The sequence below is a fragment of the Rhyacophila brunnea genome, unplaced genomic scaffold, assembly GCF_057557595.1.
Source record: "Rhyacophila brunnea isolate RB1 unplaced genomic scaffold, BYU_Rbru_1.0 scaffold_13, whole genome shotgun sequence".
Classification (NCBI taxonomy): Eukaryota; Metazoa; Arthropoda; class Insecta; order Trichoptera; family Rhyacophilidae; genus Rhyacophila; species Rhyacophila brunnea.
In genome coordinates, this window is record NW_028232785.1 from 27,687,670 (window position 1) to 27,707,997 (window position 20,328).

The following is a 20,328-nucleotide window of genomic DNA, read 5'->3' on the forward strand; positions in this document are numbered from 1 at the left end:
ACTCAACCACAATATAATTAATTATTATAATAATATTATCTAATGGCCAAGTAACTCAAACGCGCCAGTCGCGGTGTCAGCACTAAATGTGTTAAATTTTAATAGTCCATTGGAATCTAACTGGAATATTCAAATTGACATCAGTACATAATAATCATATTGGATAAAGTTGGGTTCAGAATTTTAATAAATTATGTGAACTCTAATAATTTACCCAAAATAAAATGTTTAGGTATGTAGGTAGGTACTTATAGATTTATTATTAAATTTATTACCTATTTAGTATCATTATGTTATTTACATGGTAACATCGAATATACGCTAGCTAACAACCTAACTTTACTACCTGTCACTTGTCGATTTCTCTGTGTATTTTATATCTGCATGCTTCCATGTCTTGTTCCCAGCCTCTTAAGATGGTTTCAATCAAAATGGAGATCAAACACGAGCCTAAAGACGTGGATTCAGATTCAGAGATAATGGATAGTAATCGTTTAAATCCAATAAAGTTGTCACATAGTCCAGAAGGTCATACTTCACAAGTGTATAATATCAAGCAAGAGCATATTGGCGATGTCTCTGAGGTTATTTTTACTCAATTTAATTAGATTTTAATGATTTGATACAGTTATTTGGTTGCTAAACGTCAATATTTATCTTTTATAGGATAACAATGACGGTGGTGGTATAACAGTTAAAGTCGAATTTGATCATCTTATTAAAATAAAAGTCGAGCCAAGTACAAGCCGCTTTACTTCTGACGGATTGAACGAAATTTCTAATAATACAACACTTTCTACTGCATTAAAGGTATGTTTTTTAATTAATGTTATTATTATACATGATATGTACGTCCAACATTGAAATTAATGATATTTTGAACATTCCAATCAGACTCCAATTGATTATTCGGACAAAGTCCGTTTTTTGGAAGGCAGGCGGTAACAACGGCAATTTTCGGTTTCATGACAAAACAAAACATGACAAAACAGAAAATGACAAAACAAAACATGACAAAACAGAACAGTGACAAAACAGAACAACGATAAATATAACTATGGCCTTTCAGAAAAATATAAATTTAATATTGAAATTGTCTTCTTTCTATGTCTATCGCTATTAAGATGTTGATAGATTTTTAATAGCACAGATTTTCAATATGCCATAATAAATCAAATTATATACCTATTTTCTGCATTCCTTACCGCAGCGGTCGAAATGGAAAAGCTTACGAACCGGAGCGCTCGACAAGTTTGTGAAGATATTTACATAATATGTTATCAAATTTTATGTGTATTTTATAAAAATAAGTGTGTTAGATATTATATTACATTGTCATCTACCTCAGACGGTCAACATGCTTTCCACGAGACGGAGCGGTAATTTTACCGATGTCACGAACCGGAACGGCGCTCCGGTGCGCTCCAGTCTATTTCGAGCCCTGCCTTACCGCTAGAAAGCCTGTTGTTGGTGTTGCCGGCAAGCTTAGGATATCTCATTTTAATCAATATATTATGTTCAAAATGATTGGGTGACTAGGTACAACGAAATAATGACCAAACCTAACCTAACCTAAATAGATTCCACAAAAGTTAATGTTTCATTTTTCCCCTGGCTGTTCTGTTTTGCCCGGTTACCCAATTTTCATAGCCAATTTCAGCAAAATTCATGAATTATTCAAGAATGATAACCTAACCTAACAAATAATTCAGTATATCGGCAATTTTCACGGTCGGTTTTTTCACAATCGGTTTTTTTGCCTCTGGCTTCCATTAAACAGGAAGAACAGATTGTTTTAATGATATGTCAAATTGAAAACAACGTAGGTATCTATAATATGTCTCCCATTAGGTACCTAATGAAATCAATTTCGAAATCATTTTACCTAGGTACATACTCGAGGTATTTGTTTTTTCTACAAATATTCACTTGAAACGTCAGATTCACCCATAGACTCATAATTATTTAAATTTATAAATCGGACATTATCTAAAAAGTAATGTAAAATAATTATCTTTTTGCACAACCAACGAGTGGTCCACTTTTCAGCTGTCAAAATCAGATCCCAGATTGCTTGACATATTGGTTCGCCCATTCTCATTTCAAATTGAATTGTAAAAAATATATTAACTATCAGTGTTATTTATAAAAAATATACATTCCTGTTATTCATTAGCTGTCAAAGTCAAACTAGTCGTTCACACAAAAACCGGTGGTAATATCGATTTCCAAAAAATGTGTAGCATTGATCTATGCATTACATTTGTAGAAGGTGTGTTAATGCTACCTAGTGTATTATTTATCATGTACCTAACAGTAACTTATCTATCCAAATCGAACCATTCCCTTTGTCAAGACAGCTGGAAATATCGATTTGTAATAACCACTAAACTCCAAGGTCTCCAAGATACGTTAAAATAATCTGAAAGAAATCTAAAACTAAGAATATTCTGACAAACGAACACGACAGACGCACGTCAGTATGAGTAGGTACTCTATTATATAGAACGATGACAGGTCATGCCTATGGACAACAAGAATGGCGGAAAAGGTAGAACCAGTTGTGAATGTTTCGGCTTTTTCGTGAGTCGGCAATGCCACTAGTGATCAATCTGTGTAGGTCCCTACAAAGAATGTTCCAGATTGTATTTTTGAAGTCATACTTCTTTTGGGGCCTTTGGTAGAGAGTGAAATTGAGAGCTGAGCGCGCACACCGTTACGAAACTGCGCGACAGTATGAAGTTAGCTGCGAATCAGTCAGATGTGTACATTCGCAAGTTTATAGTAGAATTGTTCCGTTGCCTGGGCAACGAATTTATTATTGTCGGCCATTTGCAATTCTTTACGTAAAAAAACGTAGGTAAGTATAAATGTCAGAGTGACAGTTGTTACTATAAAAATAATGAGAAATAATTATAATATAATTATTTAGTAGGTAATATAAGTTAAAGTCTATAGAAATAAATCAACGGCGCTCCAATAATGTCTAAGAGCTAGTCAAAGAATCTAGGTTATCACATATTATAATATATTATATAAGTTTTGTTTTTGTTTTGTTATAAGTATAGTATAAGTACACACACCGATTTTTTTGTAATAAAACATACTATTCTGTAATATCCATACTTACGTTTGCAGATGAATTTAGAGATTGCAATAATGACTAAAAATATCATTACCATTACATTATAATTATTATGTAAAAATCTCTTTAAAATATTATTGTTTTATAGCATAATATGTAATTTTATTATTGCTTGTCACCAAGGACGATGATTGGCCACGGAAGTAAACCAGACATCGCGTAATCCGATAAAAATGACAGTCCTGTTATGAATACATTTTATTCCCACTGGCAATACCGAATATATCGGTGTTGTCTGATTTTTAAAACCGGTATTTCGGTATCGAAAAATACTGGGATACCGGTTTTGAAATACCGGTATAGCAATCCCTAGATGCTTCTATAGCCAGGTAAACGACATTTTTTACTTATCGACCACGGAACAGATTAATCAGATAGAGATGTTAAAGCCAGCTTCCGTGGACCAAGATTTTAAAGCAGGATTCGATCGATTACTTTGGGACAGGCCGTAATACCTAAGGTCTTGTCCAGATGGCGCGAATTAACTCGCGCGCATTCCAGTTACACGTGACCTCATTAAGGCGTTCACATGCATTCGAGGCATATCATCTGTCGCGCGACAAGAGCAAGCACTCGCTAGATTATCGACAACGTGACGTTTTTATAGCCATTCTAAAATAAATTTCGTCACGTAGGTTATACAATGCCAAGAATATATCTTGCCAGTATATCGCGAGATATTAAATCTCAGGAGCCGTGAGAATTTTCACTCTAAAAAGAAAACATTCACGATCATTAGGTAGGTCGCAGATCTAAACTCATTCATTAATTATTAAAACACTTTAAAATGTAAATTATAAAGAAACAATGTCTCAAATTGCAAACTTCGCATTTTTTAGCTAGGCACCTCTGGTAGGTGGAGTATTCACCTTAATGGACTGCAATTTTTGATACATTTCATTGATGATTTTATTTATTATAAACAATTATAAATTAAACCTATTAAACACCTTCACAAACATGATATAATAAAAACGAAAATCAAACTTTAAGGTGCATATGTTAATCGTGCGATGTACAGCATATTTTTTCCTTGTTTCTAAATGTCATGTTGTGAACGTCTTAAATTAATAATTTGTAATGTTCACTATATGTAAAAATAAATATAATGTTTGAGACTTTCACGGTTGTTTTTTTATCGTTATAGATTTTTGGGTTTCCACCGTGTGTACTTCTTCCTTCTTTCCTCGACGTTTCGGGATCGTTGCAGAATCCATTATAATCATTATTATTATTATCTTGATAATTGCCTCTGCAACTAGCCCGAAACGTTGAGGAAAGAAGGACGAAGTACAGACGGTGGAAACCCAAAAATCTATTACGATAAATAAATAAATAATGGAACATCACATCCGTCCTGCAACGGGGTATCACGAAGACCGCAGAGCTGCAAGTAATATTGGCGGGAATTAACTTCCCGTGGGGGGGGGGGGTAGACAGGTCAAGCATTGCATAGGGACGGCAAAATATGAAGGAAAGGTTTTCTATGGAGTAGACGATGCGGTCGCTTCATTAGAAAGTATCTTAGTTTGAAAAATAATCGAAGCATATACAATTGAACAATATAACCATTGTTGTATTAATACCCATTGTAATATAAATAGTGTAATGCCGGTTTATGGCAAAGGTAAAATTTTTACAACGGTGTCTCTAAACCTGTCAGCGCCACAGAGATTTTTATGGAATCTATTTATTAATTAAATACTTATAAAACTTAAGTTTATAAACGAGATAGGTATATAATAATTGACTATTTACATGAAATGGGCCAAAATTTTGCCTAAATCATGAAAAATGCAAGTCCGTTGCCTTATTCATGAATTAGGCAAAATATCTGCCAAGTGCGTGAATTCGGCAGTAATTTTTCTGCCTAGTTCATGCATTGGATAAATTAGATAGTAGCGCTACGGTGGTGTTTTTTGCAACTAATCAAACTAACCAAATGTGTCAAATGTAGTTGATTATATAAAAATATACCAATAAATAACTACAATGACGTTCATATCCATTTACTAGGCCCAAAAAAAAATCTAGAAATATGATAACGGAAGAATTTTATTAAAAAGTATTTTCATTATTATTAACCAAACTATAATAGATAAAAACTATAAAATATTTAAAGTTATGTATGATTAAATTGCATAATTTTAGATACTTTAACTGGCAACCAAACTCGCCATTTTGGAAAGCGACGATTTTACCTAAACAAATATCACGTGGTCTGTACGTGTGCGGTAAACTTCGTATGTGTTTGTAGTTTTGTGTATTTTATGTTTGTATATCACGCAATGTCGGCAATATTTGCCGGCCTTTCTGTTTGCCATGATTTGTACACATGTTACGTCCTGTCTTTTTTATTCGTAGATTCAAACTATGTACCCACTACGTACAAGTAATCAGCTTGCCAAGTCAATGAGTTATATTATGATTATTCGAATTATTTCATTATTTTGTTAAAATCCACGACTATTTGCTTAGGACGCCAAACGACCTGCAAGGTCTAGCGAGATAGCTGGCTCAGTTGACTGCTAGTATTATTAATTTATACAGTATTAGAAAATAAACCCCTCTATTATTTGTAATTTATTTGTAAATCTATCTACTACTATCTATATAACTACCTACCTATCACAACTGTCAACGCTTGATTTTTTACTTGGTCGTTGGTCAGTAGTAGAGCATAGACAAATCGGACTACATATTATTATTGTTCGCGGATTTTAGTAAAGACAACATAAATATAAGTATAGCATAAACAAATGAAGATTGATTTAATAAATAAAGAACACTGTTTCATTGTCACAGAAAAATACTAAAAAAATATACAAGCATAGAAAACGTATTTATTTACTCATTGCTGAAATAGTAATAATTTTTATCCGCGTGTAATCACTACAAGTCTGTTAACAAAAAAATGGCAACATTGATTTGCGTAACGGTCAAGCAGTGTTTCCAACCATGCAATAATTATAGTATTTGTACTATTATTTTGGTCCGTGTACTATATGTACAAAAAGGTATAGTTCGCCCAATTTATTATAATTTTGAATATCGGAAAAGAATGCATTTTCATAGTTAAACTTTTCGAGGTTGGTCTCGAACGTACGATAATAAAACTTCTAAACTCTTTCCTCGGAGACAATTTACACTAAAAATAAATAATGTCAAATCTACTCCATCTATCCCTTTAACCGGTCTCCTACAAGGCTCAGTACTCGGGCCACTCTTGTATAATTTGTATACCCACGACTTCCCGATCAATATGCTAATGAGCCGCTATTCTTGCGCGATCAGTAACCCGTAATCGTTCAATAGACCTTGTCTAAGCTGCGACTAGAGTTGTCAACTTTTTCTGTGACGATTCTGGGACAAATAGCTCAAAACTGAACATCATCATCATTATCAATCAGCTATTCATTACCTAGTTTACCGAGGAAACGTTTTATGTATGAAAAAAAAATAAAATTCTGTTTTTTTTTTATTTTAACTAGGTTTTTTAAATATTATAATAACAAATTTAACGTTTTTATGAGTTTTTTCAATAATATTTTCTCTCACTTTTTGCTGCAATCACAAATTCTTTCGCAAGTGAGTCCGTATTTAAGAAGATCGCAAACTCTGCACACGATTCACTAGTAAGTCGTATTTGTAAGTCTGCCTTTACTAAGTCGACATTCATGTTATTCCTGGTACGTTGAACGGATTTACACGATGTAAATTTTGGAATAGTTTTCTCTAAATTTCCGGGACAATTTAGAATTTTGGGATTCGGGACAGCGATACCATTTTCGGGACAATCCCTGCCAATCCGGGACGGTTGGCAACCCTAGCTGCGACTAATCAAATCGCTACCTACGTGGTAAGTTTGCAGTCACTTTCACAAAAAGATCCGACCGTCACAACGACTTATTTTAGGGCGTTTGGCAGAGGGTGAAATTGAGAGTTGCCCGAGCACACCGTTACAAAAGTGCGCGACAATATGAAGTTAGCTGCGAATCAGTCAGCTGAATACAAACGCAAGTTTGACAGAAAAATTTATTTTTATCTAAAAGATTTAATTTCCTAATTTAAAAATAATTCAAAGATACTAGAATTTAGATATTTCCGAACATTTCCAGAATTTGCTCGAAACAGCTAAAAAAGTCCTACACTTAATGATAATAATTTTTGGTCGGAAGAGGTACCTACCTACTTAAGTAAAAAAAGCCTTTCTCTCAAGAGAATTTCTCCAATTCTCCGTTTTTTTTTTGTGAGAAACAAATCTATACATTTTCAACAGTGATGACAACGCGTACTATAATTTTTGCCGAATTAGATCCGTGTACTATAATTCGGGGACAAAAAACGTGGCAACACTGCGGTCAAGGGACGTTTTTTTTACTTGAATCCGCAACACGTGTTCCTTCTCCACAAGATTTAATTAAATTATAAAAAAATGGATAATGAATTCGAACCCGCACTCCGCGAATCGAATGTTATACCTGTCAGTATCGTATGTTACAGTGACACAGACTACCGCTCACTTATTCTGGAAGACCAACCGTTAGAATCCTCACTTGAGCACGTGTATATTGACAATTCTACTACATTCGAGGTTAGTTTAAAGTTAACATAATTATTATGCAATTAGGTGGAAAGACCATCCACCGATGTACGAAATAATATCTAAATTCTAGTAAATTATTACTTGGGCATTTTATGCTGGAAGGCTTTTTATTTTTGGTTTAAAATTGTCTGAAAATCGGTAGGGTGCCTACTCGTATCCGGCAACTTGTAAGTACCTACGCACATTTCTCCGTGAGCTTCCTTATCGGAAAGAGATGACCGTATACTAGGTATACGGTCTCCAATTTTATTTGATTCAATATAAACATTAATACAATTCTCATATGTAGTTGATTTTGGCAATATTCATGAATTCAAGAATGAAAACCTAACCTAACGTAACAAATAATCCAGTATATCGGCTATTTTCAAAATTTATTTGCTGCTGGCTTCCTATACAGTGTAAACTGACAAGAATCGTGTTTTATTTAGACATGAATTTTATGTCAGTACTATACGGCCCAAAGAGGTTGGACGGTCTTTAATATACGGCCATATATTTTCCGATACAACATTTCACGGTGAAGTGTGATGCGGTTACAAGTTTCCGGACACGGTAGCAAAGATCGTATCAATATAATGTAAAAAAAATATTTCGGAAGGAGATGACCGTATACTAGGTAAACGGTCTCCAAATTAATTAGATTCAATATGAACATTAATTCAATTCTCATCGCTGATTTTGGCAAATTTCATTAATTCAAGAATGAAAACCTAACGTAACAAATAATCCAGTTTATCGGCTATTTTCAAAATTTGTTTGCTGCTGGCTTCATATATACTGTAAACCGACAAGAACCGTGTTTTATTTAGACATGCATTTTATGTCAGTAGGTACTATACGATCCAAAGAGGTTGCAGGGTCTTTAGTATACGGCCATATACCTATTCCCGATACGAAATTTCACGGTGAAGTGTGTTACGGCGAACTGTATACGTACAAGTTTCCGGATACGGAAGCAAAGATCGTATCAATATAATGTTAAAAAATAATATTTCTATGTACTTAAACATTTTTTTTTTGAAATATCGATGTACTTAAGTATTTTAAATTAGAAAAAAAAATACGTAAAAAGCATAATCTCTTCACCTTCTAAAGAACTTATCAAATTACATTTCGTACTATGTACCAATGACGAAGGGTGGAGGTAGGCCGTTAGGAGCAGTCATACGTATTTGTTTTCATTGAAAAAAAATACAGATGGTGATGGTTAGTTTTTAAATTCAATTAAACCATACGAAAACCAAGCCGTAATAATAATAGCTAGTAAAAAATTCTCGTCTATCTATAAAGTATCTAAAATTATGCAATTTAATCATACATAACTTTGAATATTTTATAGTTTTTATCTATTATAGTTTGGTTAGGTGGGGCTTAATGAATTAAAAACACTAACCAACAACATGTGTAGTTACTATGTATTCTTAATCCAATGAAAACCAAAAAGTATGAATGATCTATCTGGTTCTATCTGGTTTCTATTATGGTTTGGTTAGGCAGGCTTTAATTGATTTTTAAAAACACCGATATGTACCATCTATAAATCGTACCTAGTCTTAGTTCAATAAAAACAAATACGTATCAACTGACAAAGTTTAATGTGCACTATTTATGGCTGATCTTAACAGCCTAACTCCACCCTTCGCTACTGCTATGTGCGTACATACTGTTCAATTTTATTTTTTTCAATGTTGGAAATTGAACATGTACCTAACCGAAAAAAATCGTTTTTTTAAACGGTACATGTTCAAGCACGCGAGTTAACATGATCTTACTCCCTACTTCATTTATCGTTTGTCAATTTATGGCTTCGGCCGTATGTTGTAGCTTAACCACTGAGAAATGCCAATACAAATGGCGAATTTCAAAAAAATACTACCTTATCCTTAGGTCAATAATTATTATAAAGCAATCATTATTCGTAGGGTGTTTATCACATTTGAATGGCTAAAGACATAGCTTATAATCAGTATCTTTAGAATTATCTTCAAATGTGTAAATCGTGCCCATTTTTCGAATAATAAAATTCCTAATTCTTGTAAAATTTGGGATCACAGAGATTATAAATATATTTTTTTTTCGTAAATATTTCACTAAAATAATGTCAACATAAATTTTACTAATGGTTTTATAAATCTAAAAAATAATAAAAGTAAAAAATCTTAGCACCACTGCACATTGGTGTACTGAAATATGACTATATTCTAAAACATAAGATCGAGAGGTTTAAAAGAATACTATTTTATGTAATAAAAATACTTTATGCAGTCATCAAATGTTTAAAATAAATATAAAGGATAATTCGGCTTCAAAATTTTATAAATAGTACAATAAATAAATAATAAAATAATACAACGTTTAAGGAATGTCCAGGCTTATGCTCTGAAAATACCATAAAATCTCCATTTTGACCTACGTTGGGCATGTGGGCCCAGTTTGATTTTCTTTTTTACTATAATATAATGTTAGTGAAAGTGTGTAATAGGTTAAATTTATAATTGTTTATAATAAATAAAATCATCAATGAAATGTATCAAATTGCAGTCCATTAAGGTGAATACTCCACCTACCAGAGGCACCTGGCGAAAAAATACGATGTTTGAAATTTGAGACATTTTTTTTTAATAATTTACATTTTAAAGTGTTTTAATAATAATTAATGAATGAGTTTAGATCTACGACCTACCTAATGATCGTGAATGTTTTCTTTTTAGAGTGAGAATTCTCAGGCAGTATTCACAAATGAAGACAACGATGTCACTGCAAATGAGGAGAGTGTATTGTCAAATGGAGCTGTTAAAATTCCATTAGCCGTTGAAGGAAGCTATTTAACATTTTTGCCGATTGCACAGAATGATCCGCCAGCCAAAATTCATCAAGCGAATGTAAGTAATTTGTAAATATTCTCATGACGTTTAGCTTGCACTCCACACATTTTTAGGTTTTTTCCCCTTTCAGTATTGAAGGGTGGAGGTAGGCTGTTAAGATACGCCATAAATAGTGCGCATTAAACTTTGTAAGTCATACGCATTTGTTTATATTGAACTGAGACTACCATTTACATATCGTGTTGGTTAGTGTTTAAAAATCAATTATACCCCTAGACTATAGATCAGTGGCGAAGGGTGGAGGTAGGCTGTTAAGATCCGCCATAAACAGTACACATTAAACTTTTTCAGACATACATATTTGTTTTCATTGAAATAAGACTACAATTTACAGATAGTGTTGGTTAGTTGTTAAAATTCAATTAAACCCTGAGAAACCAAGCCATAATAGATAATAGTCCAAAAATACATGTCTATCTATAAAATATCTAAAATTATGGAATTAAATAATACATAACTTTGCATATTTTATAAATAGAATAATATTTTCTATTTATTATAGTTTGATTTAGTCAGGGCTTAATGAATTAAAAAAATTCACCAACAATATGTGTAATAATATGTATTTTTAATCCAACGAAAGAAATAACTATGAATGAAAAAGTGTGCACAATTTTGTCGTAATGCCCAAATTAGACCAAAACTATTATGTTTTCGTTTAGGCATGGTTTAATTGATTTTTAAAAACTAACTAACACCATCTGTAAATTGTAGTCTTAGTTCAATAAAAACAAATACATATGACTAAAAAAGTTTAGTGTGCACTATTTATAGCGAATCTTAACAGCCTACCTCCACCCTTCGCCACTGCTATAGATACATCTAGACGCCATCCTAGGGAACTCAGAAATAATTATCTGTTATTATCTGTTCTGTGCGCCACCCATTGCATTGCTAAATGAAGCTGCGTTTGGTTTGTGAGCGAGCGAACGCATTCGTACACAATAGTTTGAGACCATAGACCATTCCGCTAGTGCTCGCCCAAAGTGCTCGGACTAGACGCTCAGAATTTAAATATAATTTTCTATTTTTTACGTCATATAGTATTTTTAAGCGCAAAATGCAACCATTAGGTAAAGATATCCATAATTTAAGTTATTTTAAAGAAACACTAGGTCACTGATATTAAAATATATAATAATATACAAATAAATTATCACGAACATGTATCAACTTACATATGAAACGTAATACCATCTTCTTGCTTATCAGTACGGCTACCATATTTCAATACAACACACAGAACCATCTTTTCTACTTAATTAACTAAAAATATTTACCACTGACTTTATGTTTAACACAAAAAATATCAATTTTAGCAACACGCGCTCGCAGGTTATCGACGCTTAGTTAAGCAACAAACTAACATTTGGCGGCGACACCATAGCAAACCATCTCACACATCTGTAAACCTTTTATCTTACTCTAGCGAGTGTCGCAGAGATTATAAGGGTGCCGAATACTTTCTCACTCGCACTTATGCATCGTTTTTGTTCAGACCTTGATTATACCCTATCTAAACCACACCATTAATAGTTTTTTTTTATACATTGGGCGATACGACAAAATTGTGCAGAATTTTTCATTCATACTTATTTGTTTTCGTTGGATTAAGAATACATATTACAGATTATGTTGGTTAGCTTTTTAAAAATTTATTAAGCTCTGCCTAATTCATACAATAATAGATAAAAATATTCTTCTATTTATAAAATACTAGCGAGTACCCGGCATGCGTTGCAATGCCACTCAAAGAAATAAAGTGTTTGTGTTTTAATTATGTTTATTGAAGTGCTTTTGGATACACAATTTCTTTTCTTTTTTCCGTCTGGTGCGTACAAGAATAAATCATTAGGTTTTCCAACGCGTGAGCAGGCCACATACAGCTGTCCATGTGAGAAGCATGGATTTTCCCAATTTGGTATAGGAACGCTTTCGAATAGAAGAAGATAGAATAGAAGAAGAAGAAGAAAATGGTTGTACTAATTCAAAAACCTTCGCGGGCGTGCGCACAATAACTCAATCGCAATCGGATGAATGTTATAGGAACGCATACGGGACAAACATACAAACATTCATTTTTATGTATTATATAGATCTAAAATTGGGTATGATTTAATTGCATAATTTTAGATATTTTATAGATCGACGAGTATTTTTTGACTATTATTTGTTATGAATTAATATTTCAATGAAAACAAATATGTATGACTGACAAAGCTTAGTGTGCAATATTTATGATGGATCTTAACAGCCTACCTCCGCCCTTCGCCACTGATGCTTGGCAAAGAACTGAATAAAAGTGTATAGTAAGTCGACAGAGACGACGGTTAGTAATTAAAGTAATGTCTATTCTGATTCAAAATACAAAAGCCGATCGCCAATAGTAGCTCAATTTGAAGAGCGCTTCAGTGAATATTAAAAGCCGTCAGTAAAAATTTGTCGCAATTAAGTATGACTCCTTTAGCATAGTGGTCTATGCAGACTATGCAGTCTATGCAGAGAGATGCAGGTTCGATAGCTGCGGGGTCTTATATTTTTCAAAAAGATTTTTTCTATTGGTTATAATATATTTTCTCAAAAGTATTTCAAAATTATGTATGTTATATCATCATCAGCCGGGGTCAATCCACTGCCGGATGAAGGCCTCCCCAAGCTTCTTCCAACCTTGGTCATGTGTCTTTCGCTGCCACGTATTTCCGCCGAACTTTACTAGTCCATCAATCCAGCGGCTTTTAGGGCGACCCTGTGGCCGTTTCGTACCACTGGATGACGGCATTTGTCTAGCGGCCGTCCTTTCGGTGAGCAATGTGCTGTTTGGCAATGTCTATTACATCGCGTACTCCTGTCTGCTTCCTAACCCATTCGTTTCTCTTACGGTCCTTTCGCGTGATGCCCAACATACAACTCTCCATGCCTCGCTGTGCGACCCTTACTTAGCCTTTGGACATCTCTCGTGTTGAGGGTCCACGTCTCGCAACCATACGTGAGCACGGTTAGCACACATTGGTTGAACACCCTACGCTTAAGACTTAATGGAAGGTCACTCTTGAAGATACTATTCAGACGTCCGATAGCACTCCATCCCGGCTTTGTTCTTCGAGCAATTTCATCGTGCATGCTTCCGTCTATGGGCATCTGCTGTCCGAGATAGACGTAGCTGCTGACTTGCTCGAGTTTGGTGCCATGAATACAGATAATCGCAGAGCCGAAAAACAGTTCCTCATCACTTTTGTCTTTGAGACGTTTATCTTTAGGCCGACCGTTTGACTGACATCCGCGAGTTCTACCTTGGAGGTCTTTCGGGTCTTGTGAGAGTATTACAATATCATCTGCAAAGCGCAGGTGACTGAGGTGCACCCTATTAATTGGGACACCCTTTTCCTCCCAATCAAGTTTCCTAAATAAGTCCTCAGGAGTAGCGGTGACTAGTTTAGGTGAAATGGTATCACCTTGCCGGACACCTTTTTTAATGGGGAATTTACACGATCAATTAAGTAATAGATGTTCTTTATTTTTTTACAGACCACAGATAGCTCGACCAGCGATTCAGGTGTAATCCACTCAAAACGACTGCTGCATGCATGCGACACGGAATGTAATTGTGAGGAAATTGAAATCCATACTGTCGACGTGAAAAAGGAATTGACGTCCACAAAACTTGACAAATCGGAAGCGTCTCTCCGCTTGACAAAAACTCCGTTTCACGAACGAAATTTTGTGTGCAACATTTGCTTTAGTATTTTCTCATCCGCTAATAAGTTACAGCTGCATAAGATATCCAAGTGCAATGCGATAACGAAAAGAAAACGTAACTCGAACGTTAAAAAAAGTGTTAAAGTTGAGAAAAATGTGCAGTGTCCTAAATGCGATTATACCTGTGTGTTCCCTGCTCGTTTAAGGCACCACTACGACGTGGTACATAACCGTGGAAAACCGTATCAATGTGAATTATGTGAATACAAATGTGCGACACCGGAAAGCCTAAAATACCATTCAATGGTCCATCGCGCCGGTAAACCATTCGAGTGCGATATTTGTGATTATAAAAGTACGAAAGCGACTGCTCTACGTATGCACATGCTTGACCATAGTAACAAAATAGTATACGAATGCGATTTATGTGACTATAAAACTACGTTTTCCGGGGCCTTGAGTAGTCATAAAACTACCCATACTGACGAAAAACCTTTTAAATGTGATGTATGCGATTATAGAGCGAAACAGATGAGTTTATTGAAAACGCATAAACTTAACCATGCCGGTAAACCTTTTGTATGTGATATGTGCGATTATAGATGCACTAGAGCGGTTTATTTGGTTAAACACAAACGGGTTCATACAGCGGAAAAGACGTTCCGTTGTGAGTTGTGTGATTTCAAATCGGCGCACAGTACTTCACTAATGAAGCACCAAGTTGTACATAGTGCAGTAAAGAAGTTTGGCTGTAGTATATGCCATTTAAAATTCGCACAATCACATACGCTAAAGATACATCAATTGGTCCACAGTAAAGAACAGCCATTCAAGTGCGATGCATGTGACGTTCGATTTAAATTGTTTGCTTGCCTGAGGAGACATGTAGCTTCCCATTGTAAAAAGAAAAAAAATGATTCTCTTTAAAATATTTTTCAAGGTATATAATGTATCGTTTCCGGAAACTTGTACATATGCAACCTTCTAGGAACGTCACGCTGATGTTGCATATGAAAACCGCGCACATAGGCGCCAAGCAAGAGTCGCGCGTAACTTCTCAAAACGTAGATATACGGGACCCGGTATAGGAATGGCCAATTCGTAGCATGTGCGTGCTGGCAGCTTCAACTCGCAGTCCGAGACGCATGCGATTTGTTGCTAGCACAAGATGTTTTTTTTTCAAACTTAAAAGTCGCATTCCACCAATGTACAGAGCTACTTTTGACAACATGTGTTTTGTGAATGGCAATGACGTCACATTGACGTATTCAACAAGTTGAAAACAGACGAGTTTAGATGTGCGTCATGGCTAAAACAGCAACATTGTCATGAAATTACAACCTGCTACAGCTCGTCTACAATAACAAAAAATAATTGTATTCATTTATTTTAAATATATAAAATATAAATAATTCTTCATGTATAGGTACCCGCTTAGTTCATTTATAAGCAGAGGTTGGAGCGAACCCTAATTTGAGTAGCTCCGATCCGGGACCTAATACTTGCTCCAGCTTCGCTCCATGGTCTGCTCCGTTCCGGATAAAACCGGCTTTCAACAATATGTACATATACGGTTAAATACGGTTTATAATTCGTATTCTATTAAACAAAATCCTGACGGCAAATCGTCTTTATTATATACCTCTTCTGTCAAAAAAATGTGGTTATTTATCACTCGGCAGTGTATTTCAAATAATTCCAGTGTTGCAAAGTGTCGAATATAATATTTTCATTGGATTTTATGATGAAAATTTAATAATACTATAAAAAACATACGGAGCAGTGGAGCACTACAAATCTTCAGTGATCCCCCACTCCATTGCTCCGTGCTCCTGCTTTAAGCTGTGTCCCAACGCTCTGTTAAGATTTATATGACAAATGTTTTTAAAAAATACTTTTGCCCAAAGCCTTTTGTTTGATTGTTTTTATATTGACATGAAGTGACTTAGACGACAGTGGAATATAAATGAATAAAATTGATAGGTGGCATTAAAATTAGTTAGGTACAGTTTCCACTAATCATTAATCCCAGATATACAAACTTGTCCACTTTCATAATCTCAGTGTATTTGATGTGGGAAAAAGATTAATACACGATTTGTTTTTGTTTTTATTCTAAGTAATTAAAAATATAAGTTTATCCATTAAGAATGCTAATTATAATGTTAGGTTAAGTGGTAATTTTTAATTTTAATAGTAATATTCAATGGCAGCTCGTGGTTTCAACAATTCAGTATATCGGGTGTGCACTTAATAACTTTTAATTTCATATGAAGAAAGTTATCCAAAGTGTTTTCTTTTTCAAACCGAATGTTTACTTGGTATATGATATGTGAGGCGTCTAATTCCAAAAAGCGATAAGTCCACATTTGGTCAAAATCGAAAAAAATACGCACGTATTCTTTGTATAATTTTACAGAATATGTATTGATCTATAAATTCTAAAACGCGACATAACCCTACGAAAAATTTTTTTTAAGTCTTGATGTACAACAAAAAGCACCAAGTCCGTGTTTCATATTATTTAAAACTTGGTTGATTCGCGCGTGTTTAAGTCAACCAATAAGAGGACGTTCAATCTTGAAAAGGGCGTCTCCCATGCTGTAGCATCTGGTAAACTCATGACAGTGGCACGGAAACATGTGCCTTATGAGGAGTAAATTAAAAAGTGAGGTACAAATAGCGCTACGTCCAATTTTATTTTGCCTATATTTATTACATTTAAGAGTCTATCGGCTGAAACAAATTGCCATTATGTTCTAATTTCGACATAGAATACAACGAATAAAAAATAATCTCACGTTAAAACAATTAATTGAAGCTTGAAACATAAAAACGTTGTTTCCCGAAAATATTGAATTGTGGACTTGTCACTTTTTGTAATTGGACGCCTCATATCATCATAGTACAATTCCGCATGTACATTTTAAAGATTATGCAAGAAAAATCATAATACTGAGAAAACTATAGATATGCAGTAATAAATCGTCCGGTGCTCGAATTCGGAACTAAACTCATCACAGTATAAAAAGTATTGAATCATAATATGTCAATTGTTAGCATGTGGCGCCCTCACTCAGTGGACATCTTAAACTGGTGGATGTATACCACTGCACTAGAACAGCTCACGGGGCTTAAAATCAGTTCTACAATATGCTAAAAAAATATATACTGACTAGTATAAATCTCATTCAATACTACTTATGTACCTACATATTTTTTGTCTTATGAATTTACTAGTTTTCGCTGTTCTATTTTATCAGTCATATTATGTTCAACTGCAAAACATATCTAAATATAAAAATATCTATTACTCTAAAACATATGCCTACAAATTATTATATACTAAGGTGCATTAGTAATTTGCTCTTTATAAAAATAAAAATGAATTTAAGAATGTTGGGCACGTAAAGTAAAACAAATTAGATGTGATATACAATTACAATCATCATTATCATCATGGGCACGACAACCCGGTGTGGGTCTTGGCCTCCTCCAACAGCTCCCTCCACCTGTCCCTATCTAGTGTGGCCGCTTTCCAATTCGGTACCCCCAGAATACGGCAGTCACTGGCAGGTACATCCAACCAGCGAATCTTTGGCCTGCCTCTTCTTCTACGCCCTATTGAATTGCTGGACATCACTCTCTTTGCCAGTTCATTGTCATTCATACTGTACACATGACCTAGCCATCGCAGTCTCCCAATCTTAATTGATTGAACTGCGCTGCAATCTTCGTACAGCCCGTAGAGCTCAGCATTATATCTTCTCCTCCAATTTGTGCCGTCCCTGATCGATCCATATATACGGCGGAGAATTTTTCTTTCAAAAATGTTCAGGGTTCATTCATTTTGCAGAGTTAATAACCAGGTTTCCGATGCGTAGGTGAGCACTGGCTTTACAAGTGTCTTGTAAACAGTGCTTTTAGTTCGGCGAGATAGTATGCGGGACTTAAATGTCTTAACAGGCAAAGTAGCATTTATTCGCAACAATTACAATCACCCGTGTAAATAATTATTTCACGTTGTCATTTTGGGCGATGACCGTCGACGGGAATGTTGGCATTGCAAAAAATACCTGTGGTGGCTTATAAGTTATGATAAAATATTAAAAAAATATTATAAAATTGTAAGGAGTGCGGTGCATACGCCTAGTTATGAAATATTAGTAATAGTGGTTAAATAATAGATAACATAACGCATATTATGTATTTTGAACTCATCGGGAATCGATCCCGGAGCCCATGTATGAATATCCAGTGACTTCAATTAAGAATGTTGTGTTCGAAACATCTGCATTAAAATTACGTGTTTGAATCCATCTACATTTGTGAGCAACTATTTTCAAGAATGAATCACACAGTAAAATCAAGTCTAAAAATCTGATAAAATATCTAAATAAATTTAATGAAGCCTCTTCCATCGAACCAGGTATTATTAATGTATTAATATCATGCTAGTTGTATGTTTCTCTATTTGCTTTAATTTTTTAAATAAAAATATTAATAAAAGATTTTAAGTTTTTTTTACCTGTCTTTATTACTAAGTAATATAATAGAATATAATTTTCTCTTCGCTCAATGTGACCCATGTAAACTGAAAGGTTGGCCTACTATTGTCCGGCAACTTCATCTTGGCTACGTGGCAAATCTGTGAACTACGTACAGCTAATCGAACTTCCGGTTTCAAATTAGGAACGCCCCCAAATTTTTCATTACATTTTTGACACTTCGTATTGGACGCATCTATCAATTTACGTAATTTGAAGCTTTTTATATTCAAAAGATGTCTAACACAATACGAAATGATGTTCGAATTATTATCAGTAAACTTTTGATTTATTGCGAAGAAGAAAAAGAGTCGTATTTAAAAGGTGAGCCTATACAATACTTTCAACAAGCCCATTTTACGGGTTCCTGTCATGTCAGGTATGTCAAAATTCAGTGTTGTAATACTAGAAATATTTCCCCAAATACTGGAAATTATGTTTGTATATTATAAAGTTATGTGTATCGTAATCTATTTTATTAATATTTTTAGACGTATAATAATTAAGTATAAATGATCATTAGTTAGTTAATGAATTGTCCTTGTATTTTTAAACCGATAAGTATGTAGGTACATATTGTTTTAAAATTTATGTAAGGTGGATATAATTTAATTTATAGAAAATTATTTTCACAGTATGTGTTTCTACAACAATTTTACTAAAAATACGATATAAAGACATTTGTAAATTCTGTGGCTATTTGGCAGAAGCAGATATGTCGATTTTTGGTGTTTTGAGGTTTTAATGCAGATTTGTTCTTCTATGTGTATATTTTTATTTGCCAAAATCAGATATGGCTTATCTCTTCTACTGACTTCATAATCAATGAAACAAGTTTCATTCATATTTGCCAAAACAAGATATGGTACCATATCTGCTTCTAGCAAAATAATAAGTATTGAATATAATCAATGTATTCTATTTGCCAAAACAAGATATGGCTGCTGTTTTGGTAGTTACTGTTTTTTGTAAGAACAGTTTTTTTATTATAATGTCTTATAATAACTGAAATTGACAACTCTGATATTCTATCCTCAACATGGCGCAGCGAAAATGCAGTACTAGATGAGCAAGCCACAGAACACGCGATTCCAATGTCTGTGTCGCAAGCAGATCATAATATTCAAATTACCAACAAACTCAACAAAACTTTGGCTCGTCGGATGACGAACCCCTTGCTCAACAGATTAGAAGAAATTCTGCTAACAGCTCTTATAATCCGTGTACATCTACATCTCGAAGCACGAATAAAAGAAAAACGAAAAAATCAAGAATAAAAGAAGGTACATGAAGAACTTGAAAGACTGCGGCAAAGAGTATAAAACTCGTGGTGGTGTGGCTAAACCTGAAAAGCTGTTTATTCCATTAGAGTCCTGTTGCCGTTATAAATGTTTTAGCATGCTTAGTGAAAACAATCATGTTCGCAAAAATTCTGGGAATGAATAG

The 20,328-nt window shown here is 34.3% G+C and overlaps 1 protein-coding gene across 1 annotated transcript; it reads left to right on the forward strand.

Moving 5' to 3' along the window:
* The first annotated feature begins 320 nt into the window (after positions 1-320).
* LOC147077140 (uncharacterized) lies at positions 321-15,378 on the forward strand. Its single transcript, XM_085941450.1, has 4 exons — positions 321-584; positions 667-810; positions 10,466-10,636; positions 14,165-15,378. The coding sequence occupies exons 1-4, from the start codon at positions 393-395 to the stop codon at positions 15,260-15,262; spliced, it is 1,605 nt and encodes a 534-aa protein (XP_085797576.1). The 5' UTR covers positions 321-392; the 3' UTR covers positions 15,263-15,378.
* The last annotated feature ends 4,950 nt before the right edge of the window (positions 15,379-20,328 follow it).

Coding starts and splice junctions, on each gene's coding strand:
- LOC147077140 (XM_085941450.1), top strand. CDS start 393: ATGTCTTGTTCCCAGCCTCTTAAGATGGTTTCAATCAAAATGGAGATC. Junction 585..666: donor ATATTGGCGATGTCTCTGAG/GTTATTTTTACT, acceptor TATCTTTTATAG/GATAACAATGACGGTGGTGG. Junction 811..10,465: donor CACTTTCTACTGCATTAAAG/GTATGTTTTTTA, acceptor TTTTCTTTTTAG/AGTGAGAATTCTCAGGCAGT.